Source organism: Artibeus jamaicensis, unplaced genomic scaffold (assembly GCF_021234435.1).
Source record: "Artibeus jamaicensis isolate MK-2021 breed Jamaican fruit bat unplaced genomic scaffold, CSHL_Jam_final contig_444, whole genome shotgun sequence".
NCBI classification, from domain to species: Eukaryota; Metazoa; Chordata; class Mammalia; order Chiroptera; family Phyllostomidae; genus Artibeus; species Artibeus jamaicensis.
Window position 1 is genome coordinate 2128530 of NW_026521831.1, and position 19401 is coordinate 2147930.

Sequence of the window (19401 nt, forward strand, 5' to 3'; positions counted from 1 at the left end):
AGCTGTCACGCGTGCAGGAGATGAGACCGCCCCTCCCTCACCGCACGCACCGCCCAGCCCTGCCGTCAAGTGGGCAGAGATTTCTGCAGGGGAGCTGACGGTCAGCAGTCCCACCTACGGAAGAAGGCGTTCGGTGACCGGCCTGCGCGCGTACGAGGCAGGACCCGTGCCCACCTGCAGGTCCAGCTTGCTGACCCACAGGGGCAGGTTGGAGTAGGAGTGCAGGTTCAGGTCGTCCACGGCTTTCTGGACCCGGTTCAGGATCTCGGAGAAGGTCTTGTGGTCGTACATGCACGTCTCCAGGGAGCGGACTTCTAGGTCTATTTTTTCTTCAATGATCAGGAGATCGTCCACCTGCAGAGGAGTTCACTTAGTATTTAAAGTCCCTTGGTTCTGATGTGCATCCTTCTCAACTGACTGACTAGCACTTGAGGCAGAGCGGTTCTTCCGTGAACGGCTAATCCTACTGCGGAGGGAGGGAGGGAATGACTGTCTGAAGTGATCGGCGTGCCCCCGACTCCCTCCAGCTCCCCGAGCAGGGCCTCTGACTGCCAAGTCTGGGAGCAGAAAGCAACACGCCCAGCGCCTTCTCTGCCCTGGGGAGCCGGCGTGAGTCGGCAGGGCCAGGCTAGCAGGCCTCCACCACCTCATGCGCGGGAGCCTGGGGCAGAAGCCTAGCTTGGGGCAGAGTGACAGCGAGCGCCCGGCTGACACCCAATGGCCGTGCTCTGCAGGCAGCTCCTCCAGTGATGACACTCTCGCTTCCCTGTCCCACCCGTCTGTCACCTCTCCACTGGTCTCTGAGCTCAGCTGTGAGCTCCTTTTAACACCCTCCCTGGAGCCCCAAGCCCATCAAACAGCCCCGTGAGTAAAGGGGTCCTTCTCCCACCCCACTCCCACGCCTCCCGCCGTTACTGACCACGCCTGCACAGGAGAACTAACGGGTGAGCCAGCCGTTCCCGTGCTTGGCTCCCTCCTGGGACGGGCGGGGGACAGACTGAAACACACCTTTTCCTGGAAGTTGAAGACAGTCTCCGCCAGGCGCTGCACGTACGGGTCAAGCTTGTAGGACTCCCACACCAGCGCGATGCCCTCCGCGACCAGGGCCTGCACCTCCTTCTTCAGGCCGGCCACCAGCAGGGAGACGGTGCTCCGCTCCTCCACCTTCTCACAGGTGCGCTCGTAGGTGCGCACGCTCTCGATCAGGGAGATGGCGAAGGGGTACAGCTGGTTGGCTTGATGGGCCTTGTTCACGATTGCAAGTGGCACCCGGAAACCCAGCCACTTGAGGTTGCGGACCTCTTTGGAAAGTGTGATAATCTCGGGAAGGAAGTTGACCTTGAGCTTGAGGACGTTGCCAGAGCGGCCCCGAACGCGGGTGCTCTCGATGGTGAAGATGCGCCCCGAGACGCCCAGGTTGCGCTGCTGCACCTTCCGGGCCCAGTCGTCAAAAATCTCCTGGGTGTTGAGCTTCATGCGGAAGCTGTCGCCGTCCTGCTTCAGCTTCTGCCCCTCCACGTGGTTCTCCCAGCCCTTGCCCAGCACGTCCTCCACCCGCTTCATGTAGGCGGTGAGCTGCCTGTCAATCTGCTTGGCCCAGATGATCGACCCCGACACGGGCGGCAGGTCGCGCACGTGGCTCATCTTACAGGCCTGGCTCTGTGGGTACTGGACTTTGAACTTGTCGTGAAGAGACTCGATGTCGTCCTTCACCCGCTGGATCAGCTGGGTCTGGTACTCACGAATGGCTCCGCGGATGTGAGGCCTGACGAACAGTGCGTTGAACCTGGAGAAGATCCTGAACATCTCGTTGGCGTTCTTGGCCGTGCCCAGCTGGTCGCGCAGACGCGCGGTGATGCGCGTCTCCACCCTGTCGATCCTCTCGTCGTACCGCTTCATCGCGGCCTCCCACGCCTCCGTGCCCTCCTTGGACACGTCGAGCCCGTCCACCTCCTTGACGTTCTCGTAGGCCAGGTTCACCTCCTCGATTGCGTTTGCATCCGCGGCATCAAACAGCACCTCGGCCACTTTCATGTCTTGGGGTTCAGGGACCTCCCCTTGATTCTGCTGCGCAACCGCCGTGACCTGAAAGGGAAGGATTCGCGACAAGAGGTTACCAACGAGGACTCGAGTTTGGTGGTGCAGCCGCGGTGCCTGCCCACCCGTCACCAGTCGGCAGCAGGGCGTGTGACCTCGGCACAGCAGGTGACAGCCACAACTCAGGCAGTACACGCTCACTCTGCACCACACAGACCCTCTGACTTCTCTGCCTAGGAAGCTGAATGACAGCAGTGCGCTGACACCTGGGTCGTGCGCAGCTGAAACTGCACAAGAGCGTGGGGACCCACGGGGCACACAGACTCGGCGTGCGGCGGGTCTCCCTTCTGACGGTTTGGCCTGTTTGTCGTAACAGTGGGCGAGCACACCCCCAGGGACGGCAGCGGTGTGGCCACTCGTGCATCAGAAACTGTGCTGCCTTGAAGGACGTGGCCCACGGGGTCCGCAAGCAAAAAAAAACAAAAACAAAAACAAAAAACACGCGGTGCTCTTTAAACACGTGACAGGCGAGAGGAGGCAAAGGGGCGAAGAAACTGAGGTCAGAGGGCTCAGCACCGGACTCGGGACGCGGTGTGGAGTGAAGAGCAAAGCGCACACAGGTCTGCGCACACGAGTGCCACCCTGCGTGAGAAGGCGCCCAGGCTGCAGTGAACGAGTACTCAGCCCGGATGGCAGGCACCCAGTTGGTGAGGGAAGCTTCCCAGACGCCCCTAACATTTTATTACAGATTTTCAAACTACAGGAGGGGTGAAAGAATTACAACCCCACCTAGGATCTAATTAACATCCAGCCAATTAGTATGTGCTTCATCATACACCCATCTATAAACCTTTCCATCTATACATCTCACTGTGTCTTACATGGCTGGGCTTTTTAAGGGAAGAAAAGCACCACGGAGGAGAAAGTTGAATTGAGAAAAAAAGCATGTACAAAGAAAATAAGCCAACTATTTTAATAAGTCAGGTGCGTGCAATTATTATCCACATTTTGCAGATGAGGAATCTGGAGTACAGGTTAAATAACACGACCAAGTCCCACAGCTAGGTAGATGGTGCATTATGGTTTGCAGGTCAGGAAGCCTGGCTGGAGGGGAAGAGCGAATGGATGGGGAGGTTAGGGATTTGGATCGAAACAGTGTAACGACAAGTCACTGGATCTGAAGGATGGCCGAGAGAAGGTGAAAGGGAGGGAAAAAGTGTGAGCGGTGCAGAACAGAAGCGAGCAGTGAGTCCTAAGTCTAAAAACCAGAAGCATCATCCAACCGTGTGCGGCCTCCCAGAGGGGCGAGGCCCGGAGGGGAGCCACACCTGCGGCCGCAGCACCCGGACGATGACAGCTCGCAGCTGCTCGTGCTGGCGCCGGAACTTCCGCATCTGGTCCAGGCGGGCCTGGAGCTTCCTGTGGGCAGGGTTGATTCGCCACACCATCTTCAGATTTTCTTCCCTTTTCCTCTTGACAATGTCTCTGAGCAGCACCTGAAGTTTCTCATACTCATCATCCCAAGTCTGAAAAACTTCAAAGCACGCCACCATAACCTAGGGTGCAATTTAAGAAAGGAAGCTCGTTATTAAAGCAGTTTCATCTCAGGGCCCTGAGGTTAGTTTCTGACGTACTACAACTTACTTTTTCAAACTCTTCATAAGCAACGTGCATCAGTTTTCTAGTGCCCAGCACTTTGAGTAACTGAGAACTCAGGTCTCTGGAAATGGCCTCCACCAAGCGCAGGGCCCTCTGAATGGGATACTTGGTGTTTCGGATCTTTCTCAAGTGGGTGAAAATCGCCACGAGAGCCTGTCTTATTTTGTCCAGCTCTGTGGCAGACAGCAGATCATTCAGAGGGAAATCTTTCATCAGAGGATTGTAGTCATTCACAGTCTCCAAAGCCTGTTTTAGACCTGGATTAAGAGAGTGAATGGTTTTCTTACAAAGCTATACAACTACTGTAACGGCACACGTCAATTTCACGTCAACTGAAAAGCAACTCAACTACAAGGATGGCCCGTGTGGGCTTAATGCTGGGTAGGCGAACTAAAAAGCGTCCTCACGATGGAGAATTTGATGATGCAAAAGATTTAGTGACACAGAAATTGTTTGATTTTCTAAAAAGCTATGTCCTGGCTGGTGTGGCTCAGTAAACTGAATGCAGGCCTGTGATCAAAAGGTCGGCAGGTTCGATTCCCAGTCAGGGCACATGCCCGGGTTGCGGGCCAGGTCCCCAGTGGGGGCCACAGGAGAGGCAACCACACACTGATGTTTCTCTCCCTCTCTTTCTCCCTCCCTTCCCCTCTCTCTAAAAATGAATAAATAAAGTCTTTTAAAAAGTTTCCTGGGGAAAAAAATGTAAAAATGAAAAAAAGCCATGTCATCAGCAGAATGAGGCGGTGTGGTCTCGCTTTCGCTCTTTAAGGCGTATCAGTCAGGTCACGCCCTCTAGAGGCCGTGGGGTACCCTCCTCGTCTTTCTTTGCTGTCTATATATATATATATATATATATATATATATATTTTAAAGATTCTTATTTATTTATTTATTTACCTTTAGAAAGGAAGAGAAGGAGAGAGGGAGAGAAACATCAATGTACGGTTGCCTTTTGTGGGTCCCCTGCTGGGAACTGGCCTGCAGGGAACCAGCCTGCAACTCCAGCATGTGCCCTGACTGGGAATCGAACTGCGATTGTCTGGTTCGCGGGCCTGCGCTCAATCCACTGAGCTACACCAGCCAGGGCTTCTTTGCTGTCTGTATTATCTAAATGTTCTACTAATGAAAATTAAGCTTAGAAACACCAGAATTTTATCACCTTCAAAATCACTAAAGTTTAAATTTCATAACCACGGCTCAAGTTAGGTGAGGGCATTATTGACACATCACCCAGGTGCTAGTCTGTTTTTCACTTCCCCTGGCATAAGATTAAAAAGAAAACACATCAGGAAGGAACAGCGGCTGCAGAGACATTCCTAACGCGCAAGTCACGCCTTTCAGCACCAGTCAATGTGCAGGTGACACCCGCAGTGTGCCCAACGCGATGGGGCGACATCTGCCCGGCATGTCTGCGCATTCACGCGAGGGCCCCACCCCACTCACGGAGCTCGGCCCGGACGGTGTCCCGACTGCTGGTTCTAGCAGCTGCTGGGGACGGTGTGCACGGACCCGCTGACTATGCCTGCCACCCCAACGTCCGCTGGCCCACTGCGTGCCTACGCAATGCTGGTTGTGCTACTGCCACTCAGAAAATCAAAGGCAGCTCGCCCACGTTCAGAACAGGGAGGAAGGCAGAGGGCGGGACGGAGCAGGCAAGAGGAGGAAGAGGAAGCGCTGAGCAGCTCTCTGTCCGCCCGCAGCCCTGTGGGCAAACTACTTCTGCTTCGTGGGAGCTGCCGTCCTGCCCGCACGGTCTGAAGCCCACTCGACTTCACACTAAGAAAGTGCAGCCTGCTCAGGGAACCAAGTAGCCGAGGAGCCAGGGGACTCCTGTGGAGAGACACTGGCTTGTGTTCTCACAACCCCAGGAGAGAAAAGAGCCACATGGAAAAGTCGTTTCCGTCTGCTGGAACTGGGGGAAGGCGAGACGAGACGCAGGAGGGGAAGCAGAGCCAAGGGGGCGCGCGTAGCAAGTTCCATCGGAAGGACCAGCAAGACCACACACGAGCCAGACTGACTCCCGGGTCAGGGGGTCGGTTCTGGTCCTCACCTGTGTCGGTGTCGAAGCTGACAGTGGCGTGGAAGCGCTTGCCGTGTTTCAGAATATCCAGGGTCAGCAGGACCTCTGGGCTCTCGCGCTTCTCCTGGATGCGGTACAATGCTCGCTCCAGGTTCAGCCAGAAGCTGATCTCCTGTAAGGCGGTCCCCGAGGCGGGGTCTCGGTCCAGTTTGGTCACCTGTGAACATAAAACGATACTGGGGTGGCACTGTGTAAAGAAAGGAAAAAGCGCCGTCAACCACACCCACGCACTACAACTGAATTTTCACGTTTCAAGTAGGACCCTGCCCGTGAGTGGTCAGTGGTCTGACCTGAAGTCACAGGTGGGAGAGAGGTCAGCCGAGTGTGCTCGGGGGAACATGCGTGGCCTCACACTCCCCAGGGCTTGGCAACCCCGCAGTCCCAGGACCCAGGGCAGGACGGCCAACGGTCACCGCAGAGCTGACCTCACCGACAAGACCTCGGGCCAGTTTTAAAGAGGGAGGCGTCCGCACACGTTCAGGCCGTGCACTTACTTTCTGAATTTCTCGGATCCAGCGGTTAACTCCAGACTGTAGCTGATTGAGAAACGTTGGGTCTTCGACCTTGTCTCCAAAGTCCGTGACTTTCGGCTTTTCCCCACGCTCGTAACACTGCTTTGCGACGTTGGTGATGATCGGGTGGACCGGCAGGCTGATCTCCGGGATCTCGATGTTCTGCTGCAGGTGAAGGAGCCCCATCTCGAGCTCCGCGATCTTCTTTTCGACCGAAGGCGCCATTTTATCACCGTCCCTAAAAAGGCAAGAAGCACCTCAAAGCTGAGTGCACTACTGGCCTCCGAGGATGTCCTGTTAGTAACACACATTTCGCTAACACGACGGCTTTGCACCCTCGTGGCTGTGCGCTTCGCCCCGACCCTGACCGAGACCTGGCAGCCCAGTGTCTGTGAGCACTGGCAACACAGCCCTCACACCCGTGAGGAGACATGGCTTCTACCTGTCGGCCTTGCCGGACTCTCTGATGTAGGACTTGAAAAAAGGAGCCACGGCGTTGCTGATGAAAGAGTGCAAGGTTTCGTAGGGAGAGTCTTCACTGAGCGTGAGCACTCGGAGCTGGGAGGACACTGGTTTGTCTGCGTCGATCACTGGTGTGCGTTTAATGAAGGCCAGGCTACGAGAATGCGGAGAGAGACATCAGAACACAAAGTCTCATTCCTGACAGGCCTCCGGTCCCTGCAGCCTTCTCTCTGTTGTCTTCCAATCAAAATTCATTTGAACATTTCAGTTAAAAATCCTATTAAGTACAGACTAAACTGCTGCTTTCCCAACAGTGAAACTCGGGGCTTGTCTTTCTTCCCTCAGTCAGGCGAGAACTAATCCAGTCAAGGGCGTGGTGACAACGTGGCACCGGGAACCCGGCAAGGCCCACCTGCTGCGTACATGCGTTAGTCATAACCTTGGCCTCGGTGAAACCAACCCTCTGAGCAACAGCAAGTTACCAGCTGCTCCAGACTCCCATGTGACCTCGTGCTGATGTGCACCACCTCCTGACGGCACTCAGTCGCACATCGAGCACAGTCGCCTCGGGCTGCAGTGAAAGTGGGCGTTCCCACCCGTTCCCCTCCCGGCCTGTCCCTGCTGTGCGCCCTTCTCCCCCGAGTCACGACTCAAGCTCCATGTCCGCTTCCCCAAACGCTCCATGCGCCTTTGCACCTCTGCTCTACAATCCTATCTTCAGCTGCCGCAACACTCAAAACCCGCTTCCTGCATGACTCTGTCCACGGGGCCTTCTGCAGCCAGAAGCTGCCTCACCAGGGGCCAAGGCTGGCGGCTGTTCGCGCCTCTAGACTCTGTCCTGCGGTACAGCCAGCGGCGTGTGTTCACCTGCCTCCCTCCCAAAAGACCCCAGGCTTCTCGGGAGCAGGATCCCGGTTTTCATTTTCTGCACACCTACTGGCATGTCCTACATACAGCAGGTGCTCAAAGGTGGCTGAATGAATACCTTTAAGAAAATTAATATCTGAAATTTCCAGTGCCCAGGCTAGTACTTCACATCTGATACTTAATGTCTAAAGAGCTCACGAAGCATTCTGACGCGGCACAGCGGGAAGGAACAGAGTCGCAGCAGGGTCCTGCCCAAAAGGTACAGACAGGCTGACCCTAGTCACAGACAGACGTCAGATGAGCCCAGTGGAGGGATGTGCCACACGACCACTGGTCTGCACTCATCAAAAACGTCCATGTCACGGAAGACACGAGAAGGAGACATGGAAAGGCAGACGCAGAGCTCGAGTCTGGGTCGTGGGAGAATCCTGCCCGGGGCGCTGCCAGGACAACCCGGGGAACGGCGTCGGTCCGACATCGGTGTGCTTCCTGAGTTCGGTCACTGCGCTGAGGCTAAGAACGAGACTGTCCTCGTTCTCTGGAAACACCCTGAAGCGCCTGGGGGGAGGGGCAGGCTGTGCACGAGCGACTCTCAGCTGGTTCGGGGACAACGGGAAGGCAACAGGGTAAACGTCAGCGAGTGGGAGCTGGGAGTCCTGCACGCTTTTCATGCAACTTGTAGGCTTCAAGTTATTAAAACAAAGTTTTTAAAAGCCAACGGAGAATCAATGATAACATTTACACATTTAAATCTGGATACGTCTACTGGAGCATAAACTGGTGCAGCCTTTCTGGGGGGGAGCCTGCTACCGCGCCTCAGAAACGCCAAGCCCGCGTTCCCCCTGGACCGCACCGCTACACTAGGGGCTTATCCCGCGAAGAACCACAGCGGCGGCTGAGAATGCTTACTAGTTACCCGTGGTGGCGAAAACTCAGACACACTCCGGAAGTACTAATGGGCACGTGAAGTGCTTTATAGTCAACCTAAAATGGGTGCCATGACATAGAGATTAAAGCGAAAATATTTTAGAATTTATACTAATTCGGGGAGCCTCCTAACTTGAACTCATGAAACCAAAGGTAAGACACTGGGCTTACAGAGTAGAAACCTTCTGGGTGTCTTCCCGACGTCTCGTCCGAGTCGGTGAAGACTGTCACTCACCTCGCTCCGGCTCAGCGCCTGCCCACTCGCACGACTCACCTGTTGGACTTGACTCCGTAGTGAATGTCTATGTTGATGTTGTAGGAGATGAATTCTTTTTCTTCTTCTCCTTCGTCACCAACGTCCTCTGCAAATCACAACAAACATCAGGTCACGTCCCCGCCAGCATTTCCAGCTCTGAGGTGGCTCCACCCACTCTCCCCTCCTGACCCCTGACCCGGGCACCTCCTTGCTGCGTGACTGTGGGCAGAAGGCGTGTTCTCTCTGCACCCCGTTTCCGTGCCCACACACCGGGGTGGCCAGCGTGCCTGGGTTGTGGGCAGCAGTGACCGCGCTGTGGCCTGGCCGGCAGGGTTGGGAGCTGTGCCTCACAGCCCGTCCCCCAGCTGCCCCCGGCCTCGTCCCCTGGGCTCCAGACTCAGAAGCCACCTCCACCTCGCACAGTCTGCTCAGCTGCTGACCCGGCACTTGCTGTGTGACCGGCATTTTACTAAGTACTTTGGCATCACCGCGCCTTCAGCCCTCACAGCAAAGCTGAGGGGCTGGCATGGCTGTTACCATCCCTGCCTTTCGGGTAAAGAATGTGGGTAAATGGCCCTCAGACCTATGGCTGGAGATGGACAGAGTAAGATTCAGAAGTCTGTGATTTCAAACTCGGGGTCCTCTCCAGCACACGGGCAGCCCCCCCTTCATCAAGGTCCCCCAGGACAAGGCCCCATGAAGAAAACTGCTATTGTCCTGGCTGGTGTGGCTCAGTGAATTGAGCGCCAGCCTGAGAACCAGGAGATCGCTGGTTCGATTCCCAGTCAGGGCACATGCCAGGGTTGCAGGCTGGGCCCCTGCTTGGGGTGTAGGGGAGACAACTGATCAATGAATCTCTCACACAGAAGGTGCTTCCCTTCTTCTCTTGCTTCCCCCTTCCCCCTCTCTAAACAAATAAATATTTACTAAACTGCTATCAAGACACGCCCCCAGGGTCCTGGAGAGGCACTCGTCGGGCCTTCCCCGCTGTTGCCACTCACCCTGCAGAGGCTGCGGGGGTGGACTTAGGACCTCGGCTCCCTCCCAAGGTCAGCTCTGGGTGGGCAGGGACGTGCAGGAAGCCGCTGGCCTGCGCCCAGGAGCCGTTCCAGCTGGGTTGAACAGTAAGTAGCTCAAGACACACGTGGGCAAAATTTCTGAGCAGTTCCAAATCGACATCGGAAAACCGAGGGAAAAACCATGTAAGAACGGGAAGTGGTCCGAACTGCAGCTCCGGCACCAGCCCACAGAGGCCTGGCTTCGCCCATCACAGTGACAGGCCACTCGGATACCTGTGCTGGCAAACTCCAGTACCTAAGGGGTGACCCCCTGTGACACACACATGGTTTGCCTGCACCTTCGCCTGGTGAGGTAACAGCAAAGGTGGCTTAGCTCCGTGACCGGGCAGCGGGCAAGGGCGGGGCCCCACGCCCAGGTGTCTGCACGGTTTCTTTACCCGCGAAAACCCAGCAAACCCAAGCGTGTGAGGCCCGAGCAAAGGCTAGCTGCTTCAATCCACACTTACAGTGTAAAAATTATTACTATATCAAAAAGACAGTAACTCTTCTCATGTTTTTGGTATAATTTTAGGAATGGGGGAGCAAAACAGTTAATATGCCAGGTACTTCCAAGCTGATTTTAAAAATGACTAAAAAAACAAAACAAAAAACCATTAAACAGCCCTGGCTGGAGTGGCTCAGTGGATTGAGAGCCAGCCCGAGAACCAAAGGGTTACCAGTTTGATTCCAGGTCAGGGCTCATGTTGGGGTTGTGGGTCAGGTGTCCAGTGGGCGGGGCCCGTGAGAGGCAACCACACATTGATGTTTCTCTCTCTCTCTTTCCCTCTCTCTACCAATAAATAAATAAAACCTTAAAAAAAACTATTAAACACATTAGTGGAATGTTCTAACCACCGCAGCATGTATCTACCACAGGTGAGGCGAATGTCAGTGACCGAAAGCCGACCACATGTGACTGCAGTCGGCCACACACAGAGAACCAGGCAACAGCCCCTGGGAAATGGCTGCCAGGGCAGGGGGATTAGGGAACATCTTCTCCCTTCAGGGTCGGAGCTTTCCAGGTCCTGCTCTGTAATTTACACATGACGCATCATCAAAGTAACCCCCAGACAGCACATGGACAGTAAAAGTAACATTCCAGAATCTCCAAAGGAAATGACAGACATAACTGAAAACACGGCATGTCAACTCGGAATGATCTCTTCCGCCCGGCTCAGGACTGGTCATCTGCACAAACGCAGTGCCGACCGGACACAGTGTCCAAGGGTGCTGCCTGCACTTCCGAGCGCACCGGGCGAGAGGGGCCGGGCGGCGGGCCAGCCGGCCAGGCCCAGCGATGAGTCACGGCCCTGCTGGCAGCGTGCCCGCACCGGCCCCTGCAATGCAGCAGAGCGCAGCTGGGGCTCGGGAGGCACGCCCGGTGACGTCACCCCCAGAGACGGCCGGCAGACCGGTGCTCCCCGCTGCCTTGTAAAATTCTGCCTTCTCTTGATGATGGCGACGAGTGGAAGTTACTAGTAATCACTCACTGAATGCATTGTGGATTCATTTTTTAATGCCCATTCCCCATAAATACCGAGGCTGAATGAAGTCGGATTATGTGTCTGACTTCCACATAGAGTTAAAGAATCTATAACATTGTTTTATAAACCACCATCAAGTAATTCAATCTTTTTGCCTCTGCAATTAATTTCATCTCCTAAGTAACAGTAATTTGACATTCTACTGCTACAGAAACATTCGAAATCGTTCAGGAGGAAAGGCACGACCTCTTGATGGTTAATTCCTAATAACAGAGAGGCCATTAATCCTGCTATATTTAGAAGCTTATATTCAAGTACAAACTGCATGTTTTACCAGGTAGTACCTTTCAGTAAAGTCCAAATCGGTTTCCTGACACTTGGAATATTACTGGTTAATATAAATGGCCAACAGTGCCCTGTCTGTTAACAGCCAAAGAACCAGGGTGCCAGGACAGGAAGTGCTGATGGCCCATCTCGGCCACCTCCCGAGAGTTTGACGGATTCTTGGACCTTTCTGGAGAAGGGCACGCAGACGGTGCTGGATGTCACTAGCACTGGTCTGCGTGTGCTTCTGTTGAAGGACTAAATCATTTCAAACTGCAGGTGATTTTTGCACCATCACACCGAGAATCAGATGAGCACCCTGCCTCATTTAATGAGGCAGAAAAAGGTGCACGTTCAATGACCGTAGGACTCGGACTGCCCCTCCTGGGCGGACGGGGATGCTCCCACCGCGTCTGGTGGGTGAGCCAGTGGACAAGGGAGAAAGGAGAAATCCAGCTGGTGAAGGGCCAGGCGAGGCTGCCTGGCTCCCGCACCGTGGATACCCCCTCGTTGCGCTCCCCACTTCCTCCCGGCCACAGGGCCGGTCTCCCTGGCTCTGTGAACGGAGGCAGCTCTTCCCTTTGGCCGGTGAACAGCACCAAACTACTTGTGCCGTGTTGCTGGTTCTCTGTCTCCCATCTCCTCTTCCTTTCAAATAAAAACATGCCGGCTCTCCCGGGTTCCAGTGGATCGCCGTCACGCACGTGGTCCCCCTTTGCCTGCGGGTGGTGGCTGGAGTTCCCCCCTTTCCTGTCTCTGGTGCTTTCTCCTCGACGCCCACATTCCGCCCGCCTTCCTCCGGGACAAGGCTACAGGCTGGTGAGAAAGTCTGGGCTCCCATCTGTAACACTGTTAGGACTGTGAAGGAGGGGTTCCCCCCACACAGTACCCCTACACAATGTAAAACTGGGTTCATTACGGTATTTCCAGGAAAAAAGAGAAATAAAAGCCCTGGCTGATGTGGCTCAGTGCTGGCCGGCAAACCGAAAGGCCCCAGTTCGATTCCCAGTCAGGGAACTTGCCTGGGTTGCAGGCCGGGCCCCCAGTTGGGGCACATGAGAGTCAAGCAATCAACGATGTTTCTCTTTCTCTCACACACAGAGGTTTCTCTCCCTCTCTTTCTCCCTTCCTCCTTATCTCTCTAAAAATAAATAAAATATTAAAAAAAATAAGGAATTGAAAAACAAGTGCCTAAGGGATTTAAGATTTAATACTTTAAGACTAATACTAATTAAAAATAAATAATCGATATGAAATAAATGAAAATAAGGGTTCCTATTTTAATGGACTCCGAGGAACTAAACTCTCCTTCAAACATCTTTTCCCCAAGTGCGTCTTAAAGCCCGGGGGGTTTTGGATCCGTCCTCAGGACAGAGGCGTAGGACTGACTCTGGGCCGCTCCCAGCCTGACAGTCCAGGAGGCTGACAGTCCAGGAGGCACAGAACTTCCACCAGCTTGAATTTTTACAAAAGGATCGTGACGATTTTCCCTTTGCCGCACACACATCCGTTGGCTGTGCTGCCCTGCACACGCAAACCTGCCTGGAGCGGGCAGGTCTGTCCCACCCACCAGGGGGTAGGCCCCGCCCGCAGGGTGACGGCACAGGCTGGCGAGAGGCAGGGTGGTGCCACAGAGAATCCTCCCGTTAATTCATTAACTATTTCATTTGCCATCATGGGGGCTAAGCACAGGCCACAAACAGATGCCTTTTTAGTCATCACTCTATTTCGTTTCTTTGTCCTTTATGGAAATTCAGTCCTCAAATAATTTAAAAAATCAACGCACACAGAAACCCCACAACTTCCTGCAGCATCACAACTCTCTGGAGCTGGGCCAGTAGGAGGCACAAGCTCTCTTTCCGGCCCCTGTCCCCAGCTGTCTCTGGACCTCGAGGCCGCGTGAGACCCCCTCAGGTGCATATCTCAGGGAAAGCGAGAATTCTAAGCGCAAGCTAAGTGCTGATGAACGCAGCCCCCGTTTCCAGTCTTCAAGTTCTAAGCTGGAGTTTTAGACCCAAGTGTAAAAAACCCAGACCCCCAGCACCTGGCCCCAGCCCAGCCATTCACAAGCCGGACAGCACACGGCCCTGGGCCCGCCAGTCCCACCACACGACCGGGGCACCAGCCACCTGCTCCCCGCTTCAGCACCCCGCTTCCCGCGGGGCTAAAGAGCAACCCAAAATGCACCGGAATAAAAAGTGCCACAAAACACCATTAACTCTGTAAAATGCCTGTTCGGTAATGAGCTCCAGTCCAGTCGTCAGAAGTACACTGTGAAGAAAACGGTTTTAAAAAAATGGCCCTGGGAGGTGTGGCTGGGTGGCCTGGCTGTTTCAGGCACTGCCGGGGTGTGCGCCAGGTCCCAGCTGGGGGCGTGAGGGAGGCAACCGGGAGACAGTTCTCTCCCTCTCTTCCCCCCGCTCCTTCCCTCTCTAAAAAAGTTAATAAAATCTTAAAAAAAACACACACACCAACAACCAAACAAATAATCCCACTGGTCAGGGATTACAGACAGATTTCTTTCTTTTTCTTTTTAATGCGGAGCTACAATCTAACTTTCCCTTTCCCGTCAACTCTCCAATTCTTCACAAATTTAAGTTTATCAAAACCAACTGGTAAATTTGCAACCTTTATTCTACATTTCAAGGACTGCTGTACTTTAACAAGAAATTATATTTAGCTGGCATAGTTAAAAGTATAGAGATCTTCTTATGAAAATGCTTTTATATTCAATTACAAGTGTTTGGAAGACTCCCTTCTTGTTTTCTGCATCAGGACGAGAGCCTGCGGCCACCACTGGGGGCCTTGCTCTGCGGCAGCCACTGGATGCTCCTGTCCAACAGCACAAAAGCCAACGGCCAAGTGTGAACAAGACTAACCGACCACACCAGAGCCTTTCCTTAGGTTTCTTATAAGTGAAAAATAAATCACAGACAGGCTGAATTACTCGAACTACATCAGGGGTTTTTATAAATGCAGGAATGAGGTCGGATTTCAATTTTAGAAAGCCTCATTCCTCAGTCAATGTTCAAAAGTGCAAGTCATTGTGTGGCCAAGACTTGGGTGCCTGAACAACCCCTTTGACAAAAGAACATGCCCACAGGGAAGTCGCAGGTGGGTGGTCGGCACTGGCTGGGAAGCATACCAGAGTAATGGGGTTCCATCCGATAATTAGCAAAGTCCAGTTCTAGGACATTTGAGGAAAGTGCATTACTTATGAACACTCTAGGAGCAAAGAACAACACCCCCCCCAAAAAAGAAAAGAAATTGGCCTTGGCTGATGTAACTCAGTGGATTGAATGTGGGCTATGAACCAAAGGGTCGCTGGTTCAATTCCCAGTGAGGGCACATGCCTTGGTTGAGGCCAGGTCTCCAGTGGGGGCCACGTGAGGGTCAACCACACACTAATGTTTCTCTCCCTCTCCTCCCTTCTCTCTAAAAATCAATAAATAAAATCTTTTAAAAAAGCAAAAGAAATTGAAGACTCAAGACAGAAACCACTGATTTCAATACATGAACTATGCAATGAAAAATGTGATCGAGAAATTAGCCAAGGTCAAACTACTCAATATACAGTAACTTAACCCAGATTAAAACACAGTTTAATAAAATAATGTGGAGTCACTGAAAAAAGACCAGAAAGACAGACACCAAAAATGCGGACTGTGGTTACAGCTGGGTGGGAGGATTCCAGGTGATTTACCTCTTCTGCCGTGACTATGTACTCTTTTTCAAAAAGAGTAGACAGTTAAATGTGTTAAAAAACAAACCACTGGTGGGTTTCCATTCACAAAAACATAAACCCAATCATAATACAACCCTGAAACACTGATACATAGTAATGCATTACACTAACACATTACAGTAATATTCTAAATAAGCCCCAATGGCTTATTTGCTTCGACATCGCTGTGGATCTGAGAGAACTGCTCTTTCACTCTCTCTGACCCTCCAAGCCTCCTGCGGAAGCACAGGCTACAATGAAGCATCTTTTGAGAAGACCAGCCTCTGAAAGAAACAAATCATCAGAAGGAAGCATCGAGTGTGTCTCGAAGTCCAACAGCACAGGTCCTCTTAGTGACTGAGCCCACAGCTCTTTGAAACTGTAGGCAGCGTGCTCGGGAACATTTTCAGGCGATGCACGACCCTTGGGTACTACCGTTCGAATGTAATGCACATCATCCCCGGGTTCCCAGATGGGCGGTGCCACACCCATCCGTAGGCTGGCAGCCGTCTTCTACCCAGTGGTCTTAAAGAGTCCATGGGAAACCCTCCCTGAAGGCAAGTTCCACTCTGAAGACAATCTAGCCTTACTTTTGGGAGGTCACCATCTGCCTCCTCTCCCCGCTAGTTGCCTAAACCGAATCTTTTTTTAAATCTGTAAAATAGACTCAAATATCATAGGGTTTCCATTAGGATCATCTAAGCAGTACACAAATTATGAGACACGACTAGCGAAAGCAAGCAGTGGGCTGCAAACCGAGCCGCAGAGTCTAAGGATTAGCTGGTGACCTTGGCTCACTTCACCCGAGCCTCAGTATCCTCTCGTGTGACAGGGAGAGATACGCCCACTCAGCCCGGACGCTGTGGGGACCAAGAGGCAGACCTGCGTGCACGCGTCCACCCAGAAATGATGCCTGGCTGGCAGTCCTGTCACCCCGGGCCCGGCATCCGCGTCCGCACACGGCGGCGGCGTGGATGTGCGCCGGTCACTGCTCCCCCTGCCTGGCCCTCCCGCTCCGCCGAGACCACGAAGGGCCAGAACCCAGCGGCCCAGGCTCCGCGGGTCTGCCCTGACACATCCCTTCCGAGCCGACCTGGCCTGGACACAAATCGAAACCTAAAAGCTCATGTGACATTGGAGGCCGGGATGCGGCCTCCGCCCGCCGCGCTCAGCCCGGAGACGCTGTCTCCACCCAACTCGGCCATCTTGAGGCCCGACAGACAAAGCGATCCCATTGTTGCGGGTGACGGTGAGACAGGGGCACCCTCATCCTCCTGACACCCGGAAGGGGCGCCCCGGGGCTCCGGCCTCGCCGGGGGCGGCGGGAGCGAGGTGGGCCGCCCAGCAGCTACCCAGAGCCGCACCTTTGAGCGTGGAGCGCTCCACCAGGACTGTGTGGACCTGCGGGTCCGAGAGGAACTTGCGCATCTGCTCCACCGCGCTCTTCTCCTCCAGCGCCGCCTCCAGCGCGGCCGGGGCCTCGCCTCCATCCTCCAGCAGCAGCGGCACCAGCTTGCGAAGGTGCTTCTGCAGCACCGATACGTCGGCCACGTTCTGCACGGCCGACACCTCCAGGCCGGCCGAGCCGTCCTCGCCGCCGCCGCCCCCGGGCTCTGACATGACGCTGCGCTCGGGACCTGCAGGCTGCGCTGAGAAGGCAGCCGAGACTCCGCACGAAAGGGAAGGAGCGGGCGAATGAGAGAAACTAGCGCCGGGCGCCGACCGCCGCTAACCCGCCGCGGACTGAGACGAGCGGCACCGGCTCCGCCCTAAAGGCCACCGCCCGCCGACCCCGCCCCGCCCGCCGGCTGCCCGCCGCAGCCACTGGCGCTCGCTCGCGGACCTGGCGTCATGACGTCGCGCATGCGCGCAGTTGGGCCCCCGGCGGTGCCACCGCACATCTCTCTGGGACTTGTAGTCCCAGCTTTGGGCGGGACCTCTCCGTGTCTCCGCACTTCAAACACTTAAAGATGACAATTTGGCGCGTCGGTGGGCGTGGGGTGGTCAGTGGTTACATTTTGTGTTGTTTACTGCTGTGGCCGCAGTGAACAGCGCAGAGCCGAGACGTTCCATGAATGAATCAATGAATGAATGTGTGTCAATGTTGGGAGCCAACGTTTTTTGAGCACGTAGCTTGTCCCGGACATTGTTCTAAGCACTTAGCCCATGTTCTCCCGTGGAACGAATGAATGACAATGTGTTAAGTGCTAAAATACATAGTCATGACATATGTGTTATTACATATATAGGAGAGTGAGGACTTTCATCAGAGGGGGAGGAGATGAGGGGCGTGTCCGGGCACGTGTCACGTGGCTGGGCTGTAAAGAAGCAGGTTGGGAGGGAGCATTCCGGTAGGAGGAAGTGGCCTCCACCGAGGCAGAGGGTCTGAAGGTCGCAGCTGGAGCCCTGACTGCCCTGCAGTGTTAGGTAAAGCTAGGACCTGAACAGTGGGGTAAAGCCGAGCTTTTGTGGGTCCTGAGCTGCTAATGACAAAATCATCCCCTCCTGGACGCTGTAGGACCTAGAGGGAGCCCCACGTGAGAGCCTCCACCTAGAACAGTGACTCTGCTCGCAGCTGGGGCTGGCACTGTCATTTGTGGGCCTTAGCGTCTGGGTCCACAGGAAGTGGGGCTGAGAGGCCTGCCCTCTAAGGGCCTCCCAGCGCCCATCCACGTGCACCTCCTTCCTGCTGCTGAAATGACAGGGCTGGAATCCAGGTGGGCCACATTCTTGGTTTAATCTTGTTTTTTATTTTTTACACATTCTTGGTTTAGAGATGATAGTTTCTTTTAATTGGCCATTGATAGTTCAAATTCATAACTTGCTTCTTAAATTGCATGGAGGAAGGGAAGCCAAAGGTGTTAGTTTTATATCAAAGTGCACAGAGAGCTGAGTCCTGATTGGTGGAAGGTTGATGGGATGATTTGATTTCCCCAAATCATCTTTGGAAAACTTCTGCACATAAAATTATCCTTGTTCAATTACCAGGTGGCAGGTCCCAGGGGCTGCTGGAACATGAAGACTAATCAGATGATTCTTGTCTTTAAATAGCTACTGGAGGAGGAAAGAGATCAATACTGCATCCTGTTAACCTGTGGGCCACCCTTGGGGGATGTGCCCAAGCAGATGGAACCTTCCAGGAACAATAAAAGCAGCTGTGATGAGTTTGTGCCGTGATAACAACTGTAATGAATATTAACACTACCAACAGCTAACACTGCTTACTCTGTGCTAGGCTCTCTGCTAAGTTCTCCCCTTCCCCGTGTCTTGGGGGTAGGAACAGGGACAAAGAGGACAAACTACGACATGCAAGTCAGTAAAGTCTGAAGTGACCACATAGCATAAGAGACCCAGAAATCCAGCAGTGACTTGGTGGAGGGAGAGAGGCTGTTGAGGGATGCACCATGAGTCAGCACTGGCCTGGAGACACAGTGGCTCCAGCATCCAAGCCGCTGGGACACCTGCAGCCTGGCCCCCAGCCAGGGCAATAGGGCTGCACAGAGCCTCCAGATTCGCGGGCTTGTACGATGGGCTCCAAACTAGAAGCGTTTATCTCCAAGGGGCTAGGAATCTGGGAACCTGAACAATCAATTGACAGGATTCTTACATTCACCAATCGATGAAGATCCACTAATTTCTGTTGCCCAAAGGTGTTTGTTGCATTTAATAAATAACAAGTATGGTTAACAGATTGAATGCTGCTGTGCACAGGGTGCTGAGGGCCCTCGATTCCTACCCTGGAGGCTGGCGAGGCTGCCCTGGAGTCTTCTTGTGAGGTGTTCCTAGGCCTCTCGCTGCCAGTCTCTGCCCCCTCCCCACACCATGCCCCAAGCTGACCCTGGATGGGGTGGGCCTCCTACCCAAATCTGGCCGCTCCCACTGCTTGCTAGATTTGGCATCTCAGCTGTCTCTCGTCCCTAGTGGAATCGTCTTTCAATTGGCAGTGGGCAGCAGGTGCTGGAGAAGGGATTATTCTAAGCCGATTCGAGACGATGGAGGCTGCTTAAACAG

At 54.0% G+C, this 19401-nt stretch overlaps 1 protein-coding gene across 1 annotated transcript in view; it reads right to left on the bottom strand.

The window, feature by feature from the left end:
- DYNC1H1 (dynein cytoplasmic 1 heavy chain 1) overlaps positions 1-17131 on the bottom strand; it is a 59185-nt gene extending 42054 nt beyond the window's left edge. Inside the window, exons 1-9 of the mRNA XM_037130347.2 lie at positions 16755-17131; positions 8819-8906; positions 6731-6904; positions 6271-6526; positions 5747-5933; positions 3682-3953; positions 3366-3593; positions 1009-2085; positions 175-354 (exon numbers count right to left, since the gene is read on the bottom strand). Coding sequence (XP_036986242.2) covers positions 175-354; positions 1009-2085; positions 3366-3593; positions 3682-3953; positions 5747-5933; positions 6271-6526; positions 6731-6904; positions 8819-8906; positions 16755-17010 — 2718 coding nt within the window. The 5' untranslated portion in view covers positions 17011-17131. The remainder of the gene's footprint in view (positions 1-174; positions 355-1008; positions 2086-3365; positions 3594-3681; positions 3954-5746; positions 5934-6270; positions 6527-6730; positions 6905-8818; positions 8907-16754) is intronic.
- Positions 17132-19401: the final 2270 nt, after the last annotated feature.